This window comes from Mus caroli, chromosome 1, assembly GCF_900094665.2.
Source record: "Mus caroli chromosome 1, CAROLI_EIJ_v1.1, whole genome shotgun sequence".
Lineage (NCBI taxonomy): Eukaryota > Metazoa > Chordata > Mammalia > Rodentia > Muridae > Mus > Mus caroli.
This window is the reverse complement of record NC_034570.1, coordinates 60819267-60831459: the sequence shown is the minus strand read 5'-3', so window position 1 is coordinate 60831459 and position 12193 is coordinate 60819267. Positions and strand designations below refer to the sequence as shown.

The window sequence follows — 12193 nt, the reverse complement described above, 5'->3', positions numbered from 1 at the left end:
CTGTAGGTGTGGGGTGGGCTTGGGGCGGGGGGGGCAGGGGAGGGAGGGGGAGGGGAGGGGGAGAGGAGAGAGAGAGGAAAGAAAACAAACTCAGTCTATTTTTTTATTAAGGACTTCCTTTCCTGTTCATCCTTGAGACAAAACTTCTGGGGGCATTTTCAGCCCCCAGGTGCCCACTTCTGTGTTTTGGCCTGTACTGAGGTCAGGCCACAGGAATATTGAAAGAGGAAAAGAACCCTCCAATTTAGTATGCCAGATTCTGCCCCACTATTAGCTGTCATTTCCTTTCCAGAGTGCTCAAATAGCTACCATGTATATCCTGCCCAGGTTGTTGGCACTGTATTTAATGGGAGAGGGAAGGGTGGAGTCCACTTTGTGCTGCATAACTGGAAACAGAACCCATAGAAACTTTGAAAAAGCTGCACTGCATACAGCAATGAGAACCTAATAAATTATAATGTTCAGTTTCACAGGATATTGTTTTGCCACTTACAAAGAATGCGTGCTGGGTAGGTCTTGAAAGCTGTCGTGGTACTGTTCTAGGATAAATTCATACCTATATATACATGTATTTGTTCTTATATGTACATAGATCTAGAAATAGGCCAATTGCATATGTTACCTTGTAGCCGGCCAACCAGGCTGCAGTGAAGGCAAGTAGGATGCAGCAAGCATTTCATTAAAGCCAGTAGCTCTCTGAGCATCTTCGATTAGCTGGGCTAAATGCTGTAAGGCAGCACTTGGCTAGCTCCCCCATCCTCACTGCTTAAGCACAAGTCTTAAAGCCAACGTATGTGAGACGCTAGGGAGAATCAGGGAACCTAGGTCTTACTTGTGCATTCTCCTGGTGTTTGACCAGTCCCATTGTGAACTCAATATGGGCTAATTTTAACTGTGATTTTAGGTATGTATGCTTATGTGTTGGTGTTTATATTTTTTAATAGACCACTTGATATGCCAGTGTCTGACCCCTGTCAGGTGATCATAGACACATGTTTCTATTCCTAGGCTCATTCACCTAAATAAGATTGATCCCCACGTACCAAATGAAATGCTCTATGGCCGCATAGGCTACATCTTTGCTCTGCTTTTTGTCAATAAGAACTTTGGAGAGGAGAAGATTCCTCAGAGCCATATTCAGCAGGTAATACAGTTCTGTGGGGTTTAGGAGTGTTTTAGGCAGCTGCTTATGTACTGTTTGTCTCATCACTTAGTACGTCCTATATAGGAAGACCATGGGTTTGACTCCTATAGGTGAGGCACAAGTCAGAGAGCCACAGCCTCATACTCGGTCTGTGAGAAGCCCTGGCAGGAGCCAAGGGAGTCAGAAGGCCATCCTGCTCTAGTTGCTGGTTCAAGGCCCTTCTGGGGCAGATGAAGGCCAAATCTCATCTCTCAGACACAAGTATCTCCTTCAGTGCCAGGAGGAGTTTGTGCTTTTCATCAAAAGATGTGTGGTTTCTTAAAGTGCTAATAAGGAGAGTTGGGGTTCCTCCCCAGCCTCAGTCTGCTAGACAGCATGCATTCACACGTCTCAGAAGGGAACTGTTCTTCCTGGTGGAAGATAGTATCTGATTCCCTTCCAGGAATTCAGTACTTCTTAACAAAAAGTCCCTTGCCTCTACCAAGAATACTTCTTGTCTAACCGTCTTGTTATTTTGCTTGGCTTTCTCCCTGTAGATTTGTGAAACCATCTTAACCTCTGGGGAAAACCTATCTAGAAAGAGAAACTTTGCGGCAAAGTCTCCACTGATGTATGAGTGGTACCAGGAATATTACGTGGGGGCCGCTCATGGCTTGGCGGGCATTTATTACTACCTGATGCAGGTAAGGGATGCTTAAGGTGAGACTGTAAGCTGTCTTGGCTGGGGAGCAGATCCTGGTACTGTCTTCCTGTCACCCACTGATTCACACTTCCTGTAATCATCTGGCCTCAGCAGAGGTGCAGTAGCCAGGGTGCTCTTCAAGTGTGACAGCCTGAAGACACTGTCCTGGGGATGCTGCTTGAACCATGTGTCATGCACTCCCAGTGTGCCCTGGAGCAGGATCATGACCTCTAATTCTCTGTGTCGTGTTCTTTGCTCTTCTTTCTCAGAAAATGCCTTGAGTTATAAGTATTATTCACTATTATAAAGAAAACCCACTGAAACAAACTTTAGGAGTAAAAACAAAAATCAATAAAGAAAAAGGAGCACACACTGCCTAAGGCTCACTGGGAGAGCAAAGCCAGGAAGACTACCCAATGGATTTTGTGCTCTGCCCCATAGTTCTCAGGTTCTGACAGTAGTGAGAGGCATCACCCAAAGCTAGAAAGACAGAAGACAAATAGAACTCGAATAAACTTGATTTGGGGAAGGTCAGAAAGAGAATTCAGAGGGTGCCGAGTTCTAAGGCAACAATTGGTACTTGCAAATGAGAATTTATGGCAGAGGAAATGGGTTCTTTATGGCAGCAGAGGCAAGCGCCTCTTTACAAATCACATTGTCACATAAAGGAAGGTATTGTTACTCGTGTGTCTAGCATGGTGCATGGATATATATGTCACCTTCTAGCTGCAAGAACCATGCCATACCTCTTCTCAACTCCTGATTGCTATAGAATAGAGTCACAGTTTGGGAGCAGTGATGAGAGGCCATTCATTCATTCATTCATTCACTCTATTTTCTAGTAGAAGTTATATAATTAGCATTTTGACAACCAAGATTTAAATTCCTTTTCCTGGAATGTTCCCTTGGTGACCCTTATTTCTAGAACTACATGTAGATTCTTAAACATCTTTCATGAAAAGAGGGTTTGTGTCTTTTGACGTTGAGGATAAGTTAAAATTGTACATCTCAGTGAATGGTTAGCCTTTTTGACCTGTCATTAAATCTGATAATCAAGAGATAGCTACCCTGCCTCTTTTTTGCTAGCTCTAAAAAGAAATATGAAAAACATAGGATTGATTTTTTTAATTTCCAAGTTGTTATCTACTTGAAATGATGAAGGTTTTAGTAATGAAAATCTGTTCGTGACCATGCTTAGCTATCAACATTGAACAGTATTACTTCTAGGCCATGTTGGATAACTCCCAAGGAAGACTCACTCCGCTTTAATACTTTGTATTGATAATCTTCATGTAAAGTACTATTCTTACATGCCTTGAAGAACACAGAATGCTAAGAACTTACTACATCTTGTCATTTCCAGCACCATCCACTGACTGTGCACCCCTCACTCCGCATGCCCTGTCCTCTGTGTCTTTTACACTTTTTTTTTCTTTTTTTGGTTTTCTGAGACAAGGTTTCTCTGTATAGCCCTGGCTGTCCTGGAACTCACTTTGTAGACCAGGCTGGCCTCGAACTCAGAAATCTGCCTGCCTCTGTGTCTTAAATAATGAACAGGCCCTGAATTAAAAACAGTATCAAAAAGTAAATGAGTTTATATCCCAAATATCATTCATGTGCCTTGTATCACCATGACTTATAAATCTCTTATGTCCTAGTATCAGAATAATCCAGCATACAAGACATTCCCAATTGGGTGTTGGGCACACTGCACCTCTGCATCAGGTCTCAGGTCCCCCAGTCCTGTGTCCTTCTCTGTTACAGACAGCACCCGCCACCTCTCTGTCTTAAAGCGGGAGCCAGACTTGGTGGTCAGTGCATCTCTGCACTCAACAAACATCTATTTCACCCTTGTTTGCAAGTATTGACTTGGAAAGAGTTCCTATGACTATGTCCATAACAGCAAATAACACATACAGAAGACCTTTTGAGTTCAATAATGGCCCAACTGTAGTTTGTCCTATTTCTTTAAAATCATAAAACAAGATTAAAATGAGACTATCTAGCAAGCAGATGAGGAAATCGGGAGAGATGTGAAGCCTTTTAATGACTTCATATTTCCTTTTTAGGCATGATTTTTTTTTTCTTTTTTCTGGTTTGGTTTTCAACTCATTTTGAGTTTTAGGAATGTCATTTTCTTCAGCAGAACTAATAATGTTGTTTCTCCTTTTTAGCCCAGCCTTCAGGTGAACCAAGGAAAGTTGCATAGTTTGGTGAAGCCCAGTGTAGACTTTGTCTGCCGGCTGAAGTTTCCTTCCGGCAATTACCCTCCATGTTTGGATGATACCAGAGACCTGCTTGTCCATTGGTGCCACGGTGCTCCTGGGGTCATCTATATGCTCATCCAAGCATACAAGGTACCTCATGTTCTCTTGTTTAACAACAACAACAAAATAGCAAACACTTGTATACCTTAACACTATTCTCAATCATGAAAGGATTATGAACAGCTTTTGGAGCTAAGGTCATTGTACTGATGGTTAGCATCCATTCTCCCAGTGTCCATCGTACCACAGTGGACACCATCCTCATAACACAGGAAGCTGCTTCACTGACAGAGTAGCCAAGATGATAACAGAAGTGGCAGAGCCAAGATAAATACCCCAGAAGCATGACTGAAAGCAGAATTCTTACACATTGCTTCAGCAATGTGAAATGGTACAGCTGCCATGCAGAAAGACTGCTGGTTCTTAAACAAATCAAGCCCTTGACATACAACCTAGCAGTTCCACTCTAGACCCACCCTCCCCCAATGACTATCCATAACAGCTCTGCTTGAAGCCAAATGTGAAAAATATCTGAGCATCCGCTATCCATCAACAGATGAATATATAGGTAAAATATGGTGTGCACATGCCATGGAATTGTATCTACTTATAAAGGGGATGGAATTCTAATGTACACTGTAATACTCACAAACTTTGAAAATGTGCTAAGCAAAATAAGCAAACACCCAGAAATGCAATACAGAAGAGAAAATTGCATGCATATGGAGTGATGGCTAGTGGGAATTGTCTAGACTAGGGAAATTACAGACAGAAAATAGAAGGTGTCAGGGTCAGAAGTGGAAAACAGGGAATGCTGCTTAATATATAGTGGTAAGAATGGAAGCGATGCTGGGTGCGCAACTTCATGACTGTGATGCCACTGCATTGTACACATAAAGATGCAATCCCAGTGCTGGAGCTGGACACAGGAAGGGCCCTAGAGCTACCTGGTCAGCTAGGATTGCCCAGTCCTTGTGCTCCAGGGTAAGAGACACTATCCTAACAAATAGTTGGAAAAGCAATTAGTGAAAACACCTGATCTGGACCTTTGACCTCCAAAGGTACTACACGCATGTGCACACATAAGAACACGTACATAAACACACAAAATTACAACAGCTCATAGATTCTTCCCTAGTGTGTAAAGACATTCTAATGGTGAAGGGTGTCAGTTACTCAAGTTGTATAGCAAGTGTGTTCTTTAGAGGGAATTGGTGATAAGAGCAAATGGCCAGTTCAGTATTGCTGCTGCATCTGTCTCTCTGTCTCTCTCAGTATTGCTGCTGTATCTGTCTCTCTGTCTCTGTCTCTCTCTCTCTCTCTCTCACACACACACACACACACACACACACACACACACAGCTTAGATCAAGCATACACGATCAGGCCCAGTTATTTTATAAAGCAAAGCTAGTTACATTAGTTCACTTTTGCTATGATAATACACTGACTAAAAGCAGCTTGGAGTAGGGAAGGGAAGGAAAGATTAGTCCAACGTGAAGGGAAGCCAGGGCAGGAACCTGAGGCAGGAAGTGAAGGAGAGTCCATGGATGGATTCTAGTTACTAGTTTCCTTCCCCTGCCTTGCTCATCCTTCTTTCTTATACAACCAAGACTACCTGCCAGGTGATTGCACCCCCAACAGTGGACTAGGCCCTCCTCTTACATTGATCAACAATCAAGGAAACACCCCACAAATATGCCCACAGGCCAGTCTGATGAGGACAGTTTCTCAGTGGAGGTTCCCTCCTCCCAAGTGTGCCTAGTCTTGTGTCAAGGTGACAAAACCTAACTATGATACAAGTCAGTATCTGCACTTCCTGTTGCTGCATTCCTTACTTCTCGGCCTGCCTCCTCCTCTTCTTCCCCACCTTGCCTTCTCAGGTAGGAAGAGCTTTGTAGCCCCAATGACAGAACTCACATATGTCCCTTGACTCTGCAGGTGTTCAAAGAGGAGCGTTACCTGTGTGATGCCCAGCAGTGTGCTGACGTGATCTGGCAGCACGGGCTACTGAAGAAGGGCTACGGGCTGTGCCATGGTGCTGCAGGGAATGCCTACGCTTTCCTGGCACTCTACAACCTCACACAGGATGTGAAGTATCTGTACAGGGCCTGCAAGGTAAGAGCCAGGCTGGGCGTGGAGAAGCAGCTCCTTGGGAGGCTGAAAAGGTCCATGAGCTTAGAGTTAACACACATGTTGTTTAAGGAAAACCTCGAGAACTATTCAGTACAGTTAACATCCCTTTAAAGGGTAGATTCTGCTTGGACATTTGTAGGAGCAAAGGCTGAAGGGTGAAGGGTTATTTTGTTTTGGTACCCTTGGCAACAGTGTTCTTACTGCTCACTAAACTCCTCCCAAGCCATGCAGCTGCCTCCAGACCTCCCATTCCTCAGCCATTTCTCCTTGTCTCTCACTTTATAGTTTGGGAATTATTCAAAGTAACGCAGGCAGTTTTTGTGAGTTCCTAGAATTCGGAAGAAATAACTACAGTAATTGAACTCGGTCTCATTTTCAGTTTGCTGAGTGGTGCTTAGACTACGGGGAGCATGGATGCAGGACAGCAGACACCCCCTTCTCCCTCTTTGAAGGTATTTATTTTTCACACATGACTTAACTCCTAAGATCATCAGCTACCATTCTGCTTGGTGATAATCAGGTGTAACCACAATCTGATTTTTATAGTCCATTCTTAAACATGTACCACCTTATTTCCTGAAATGTCAGGTCGGTGAGCAAGGCTGGGGGTCTAGCTCAGTTGTTACAGTACTTGCTTAGTCTACCCAAAGCCCTGAGTTCATCTTCCACACTACATAAACTAGGCATATTGGCATATACCCACATATCTATAATCCCAGCACTCAGGGGTAGAGACAGTAGAGACTGGAAGATCAGCAATTCAACTAGGCCATTTACTTGTTTAAGGCCAGCCTGGACTGTGTGAAACCCGGTGCCAAAATAAATAAATAAATAAATAAATAAATAAATAAATAAATAAATAAGTCAATGAGCGTATTACCTCAGACTATAATATTAGTAGCTGTCATGGTGACCACCATTTATGAACCCAGGTATATGCTGAGTCATAGATACAGAGCCTCTGGGAGGTAAGTGGCCACGAGGCAGTGCTGAAGAAGCTCGCATGTGGCAAGGTGACAGGAAGTGAGTGGCTAGAATAAGTAGCTTGAACGTGCTTGCCTCCATTCTGTCTCCTGTCTTCCCCTGGATAAAAAGAAAGCCAAGAACTCCCCCTAGGGGCCTCTGATGTTGAATGCAGGGTATGAATTACAGGATGCTTCCCATGACCTAAAGTCAATAAAAAATAAAAAAATTTTAAAAAAAAATGAGCCTTAGGAAATGGAGCCATTTGGTGTCATAACTTGTGCTTCTTTCTGTTCCTCTAGGGATGGCTGGAACAATATATTTCTTGGCTGACCTGTTAGTCCCCACAAAGGCCAAGTTCCCTGCATTTGAACTCTGAAAAGAAAGCATGTCTCCTGCCGCTTACAGCATGACTCTGTGTATCACTCTGGGCTTCTTATTTCCCTTACTTTTGAAGGAAGCAGAATGAAACTGTGTACTTTGAAGTAGTTCGGTTTTTATTTCCATAATTTGTCTTTAGCAGTTCAGCGCCTTTTATTATTTACTTTTTATTTATAAGTGTACATGAAGCCATCTTAATTTCCTTCCAGAGGGAAGGATGGATGACAGTACAGTATTTTGTGATCATTTGCATGGTTCCCAGACATGCAGGAAATGTTCCTCTTATTACTTATCCATCAATGTAAGCCATGCCTGGGAGTATGTTATCCCATCTCCTTGGGAGAGAGGCAGGAGGATCACAAGTTCAAGGCCAACCTAGGCAACTTAGTGAGACCCTTTTTCAAAGTAAAGAGCAGGAGAGATCTGGCACATAGCTGAGTGGTAGAACACTTTCCTAGCATGGAGAAGAGCCCTCGGTCCTGCCCCAACACAGATACACATAGTGTACACAGGAGCTCAGTGCAGGTGGCTGATTACATGTAGATGGCTGTTGCTGGGTACTGCCTTCCAGCTCTTCTGTTGAGCATTCCTCCTCCACAGAGAGGAGTAGTTCTGGAACTGGGTCCTCTCAAGTGGTGAGCAAAGGTGACCAAAAATGTAGCCCGTGCTTCTGGAAGGAAAGCTGCAGGAGTTATACACTAGATTTTTGGGCCTAAATGTCATTTTTTTAATTCCTAGTTTCTGTCTGAACTAGAAATACCACTTAATGAGCCACACAGGCCCTATCTACCAGCAACGTGATCAAAACTTAAATGGTTGGGATGCACATTCTTATCTGAAAGTTTATTCACAAATAACAGTTCCTTGGTTTGTGTTAGATTTCAGAAATGTTTGTTTTAAAAGTTGTCCTTTAGTATTCATATGAGATCTAGAAGTAGATTTTGTGTGTGAATTTGCTGAGACAGGATTCCAGCCTGACCTCTGGCTGGTCGGGACATGTCTGACTCAGCTTTGACTTGCTGACCTCTGGCTGGTCGGGACATGTCTGACTCAGCTTTGACTTGCTGACCTCTGGCTGGTCGGGACAAGTCTGACTCAGCTTTGACTTGCTTTTTGCTGACTGCCTGAGTGAAGGCCACATGTCATCACCTTCTGTCAATTGATTTGAACATTGATCTCTTCACTGAATAGTACAAAATCTAATTCTGCTTACAAAGAATGTGGAAAGGGAGCTGCTCTAACCAGGAGCTTCTAAGAAAACACAGCTCTTGGCAAGTACTTGGCTGGAATGGGATGTGACTGCCTTCATGCGTGTAACAAATGGCAGTTTGCATGTCCCAAGAGCAAGTGTCCTTCACATTCCGAGACCACCTCGGAGTCAGGTCTGTTTGTACACGAAGACTCCCTGGTGTTTCGACCTCTGAACAAATGCCTATTGGCTCTTTAGCTCCTCCCTCCTTTCCTCGATATCAAAGGCCTAACCAGACTCTGTAACCGACATGGTAACATTTTCCAGCTTTAAAACAACAGGGTCTAAGAATATTTAGTGTGCTATTTGTGGCTCTTTTGGTCATTCTATTTTTATTGGAGATCAAATCCCCATGGAGTGTATCCTGGTTGCTATAAGGAGTAATCTCCTGTTATTTTCTATTTGGTACCAAGATAGCTAATATTCCATGAAATTTTCTGGCCCTTTTAAGGGTGCCTACAGTAGGATCCAAAGAGCAGCCCAGCACTCGATTTCTAGGATTGAATTGGTCCTTCTGTGACCCCTGTGCATCCTCAGAAGTTGTGTGTAGACTGTGCCGGGTGAAGGCTTTGTATCAATATTTATAAGTCACTCTTAGACAGTAAAGTGCAGCTGTTTGGCTGGGTGTCCAGCTTTAGAAAAGAAAGCCCACTTTGTTTAGTTAAATGGCTCATTATATTCTGCCTACACTTTACTATAGATACTTACTAAAGAAAAAGAGGAAGTGTTTTGATCAGCCAGTAGACTTGATCACAGTGCTTCCCCAGGCATCCTGATGAATGTCGCCTCCTGCATATTGTCATCCATGAAGAGACTCATGAACACCATTCAGCTCTCTTCACTGTAGCATTTTAGAAACTCACTACACTGACAGTGTTTATGCCGCTGTTGACTAATGTTTAAGAGCTAGGAGAGTTTTCTAAGGATCTTAAACTCAGGTAGAATACAAGGCTGACACCAACGCTCCTCCTCGGGAAGAGGCTGCAAGAACCATTTCCATTCAGGTGTCGTGCAGACATGGTTGGTTTTATTCTTATGCATTTTTCCTTCAGAGGTTTTTCTTCTTGGTTTCGAAACCTTCCAGTGGCTGCTTTGGAAAACTCAGTGGCATTGTTCATCTCCATCCAGAGACTGGTCAGTAAGGAGTTCCGAGCCTGCCAGGCAGTCTATTTATCCCCTTGTGCTTTTCTGCCCTAAACTTGAATCGTGTAACATGTCAGCATTGACGTGGCCATCTCCATAGATCCCACCAGGGAGTTCATTTCATCCCAGCTGTCGGTCTCCCATCCTCAGAGTCATCTGGTTCCCTTATCCCCATCATGTCCTGCCTGTATCAATGCAGAAAGCCCCCATGTAGGTAAACTTAGATTGAAGAGGATCTACGAGTATTTTTTCTCCTTCCCTGTTTCTCTAAGTAACAGAATTGCAGCACTCTATCCCTGTGTCCTCAGGTCAATTTGTATCTAGATTACTGGGCCTAATTTTGAAATAAGTAGTGTAAGTGGGAGCTTTTACTTCTATCCCCCTTAGGCTCCAAGAACTCAGGTGTAGTCCCCTGCTTACTTGACATTAATTCCAGTTCCTCTTTTGCTTCCTCAAAACAGGTCAGAGCAGGTTTCTGAGGGCTCCATACTGCTGGGGTGTAGAAAACTGTTTACATCTGGTGAACAGGAGTCAGTGTGGGGGGCATTGAGCAATCACCCCAAGGTTCATTGCCACTAAACTGGGAAAGGCTGGTTTCATATGTGTATGTTATGGGAGGGATTGAACCCACTGGTCTTCAATAAAATGTTATTAGGCCTGAGTATCGGGTACTGTTGTTTGCTTCAGTTTGGACTTGAAAAATATTTCTCCTTAATGATAAATAGTGACCTTTTCTGTATAAACTCCCTCTCTAAGATTCGTTCCTAGCTATTCCTTCATTGTTAGTTCCACTCCTTTATGTAATAACAGATTTATAAAAGGAAAATGCTCTCATCTATGATAATGGTAGAATTTAGAAGAATCTTCAAGGTTTCAATTCATGCAATGCATCACCTCTCATGTTTATCAGAGTCTACCATGTGGTCATTGACCAACAGCCTGCTTCTAGGAATTCTCCCTGCTCACAGTTCTCACAGGAGCTTAGAAGTGAGGTCACTGAGTAAGGTATAATTATGGGGAAGGAAGTCTGCCCAATCACCCAGGAGATGGCATCAGTCTCTCGTGCCATGGTAAGCCAGCACATGAGAAGTACCCCAGTGATACCATGAGCTACATATACTTACATGGCCTGCCGTCCTTCCTCTGTTGACCGAATAATTGTAACACCAAGGAGGGGATGAGTGTTTTTCTCTTCTTTAAATGAAATGACAGTATGCATGTGTCAAGTCTATATATCAGGCAGACAGATATGGAGGGACAAAACTCTCCAGTAACTCCATAGCAACCCTGCTCTGTCTTCACTTCTCTCCAGCAGAATGAAAATACGCAATTGTCACTGCAGTAATAATAATAATAACCTTTTAGTAATTTGGCTCTTTCCATTTACCCATAACTTCTTCGTTAATATGTTTTTTAAAAAATCTTGTGTCCCTCTCATACTCCCTAGTCATTAGAAAGTGGTAATTTATGTCATTTTTTTTCCTACCATAACCCTGAGTGTGGATTCAGTGCCCCAGAGGCCTCCTGTTCTTATCACTACAAGCATTGTGTAAACTTACACTGTAAGTCTATCCCCAGAAAATTTGCCGTTTCGTTCTCATTGGAATCCACACGCGCTCTTTCCCAAAGCCTTGGTCAGAGGCTTCTTCCAAAGCAGAACACAGACTTTCTTCGCAACGGTGAACACGCTGGCTTCACGGTTCTGTTCTGCAAACTGATAAGCAGTTTTCTAGGAGCCTGCTAATGCATCCTTGGGGACATATTTTACAATTTCCTTAGTAATGAGAGAAAGCACAAACACAGTAAGCCAAACCATGGGCTAATGAGGATAGAGAAATGGATCTTAGCAGGGCCACTCCTCCTAGTCAGCCAGCTTCATTTCCGATCGCTACGACATGTTAACTTTCTATCAACATGCAAATTACAACCATGGTGACATTAAGTCTGCAGCTAATGTTCTGTCACTCTACAAATAAGTGTTGGGGACAGCCTTTGTGTGGCATTTAGTGGTTATAGAGGGCAAGGGGGAACTTCTGATTAATCAGTCTGTAAAGCACTGTCAAAATTGCCTAATTTCTCTGGCAGACCTGGCTCCAAAGGAAAGCATTTGCAATCTGAAAGTGCTGATGGGGGCTTGCTGTTAGTGTATAGCTAATGCTGGCTGATTCTCAGGGACTGGCGTTTAGCAATTGACAGGCACCCGTGCAGATACTTTTTACACTGCTGGT

At 43.3% G+C, this 12193-nt stretch overlaps 1 protein-coding gene across 3 annotated transcripts in view; it reads left to right on the top strand.

The window, feature by feature from the left end:
- Lancl1 (LanC like 1) overlaps window positions 1-7682 on the top strand; it is a 37288-nt gene extending 29606 nt beyond the window's left edge. For 2 of the 3 annotated variants that reach the window (XM_021167262.2, XM_021167271.2), the window contains exons 5-10: window positions 1009-1144; window positions 1681-1827; window positions 4001-4183; window positions 6035-6211; window positions 6609-6681; window positions 7495-7680. In XM_021167262.2, coding sequence (XP_021022921.1) covers window positions 1009-1144; window positions 1681-1827; window positions 4001-4183; window positions 6035-6211; window positions 6609-6681; window positions 7495-7571 — 793 coding nt within the window. In that variant the 3' untranslated portion in view covers window positions 7572-7680. Of the gene's footprint in view, window positions 1-1008; window positions 1145-1680; window positions 1828-4000; window positions 4184-6034; window positions 6212-6608; window positions 6682-7494 lie in introns of all 3 variants that reach the window. The other variant, XM_021167254.1, reaches the window with a different exon arrangement.
- The last annotated feature ends 4511 nt before the right edge of the window (window positions 7683-12193 follow it).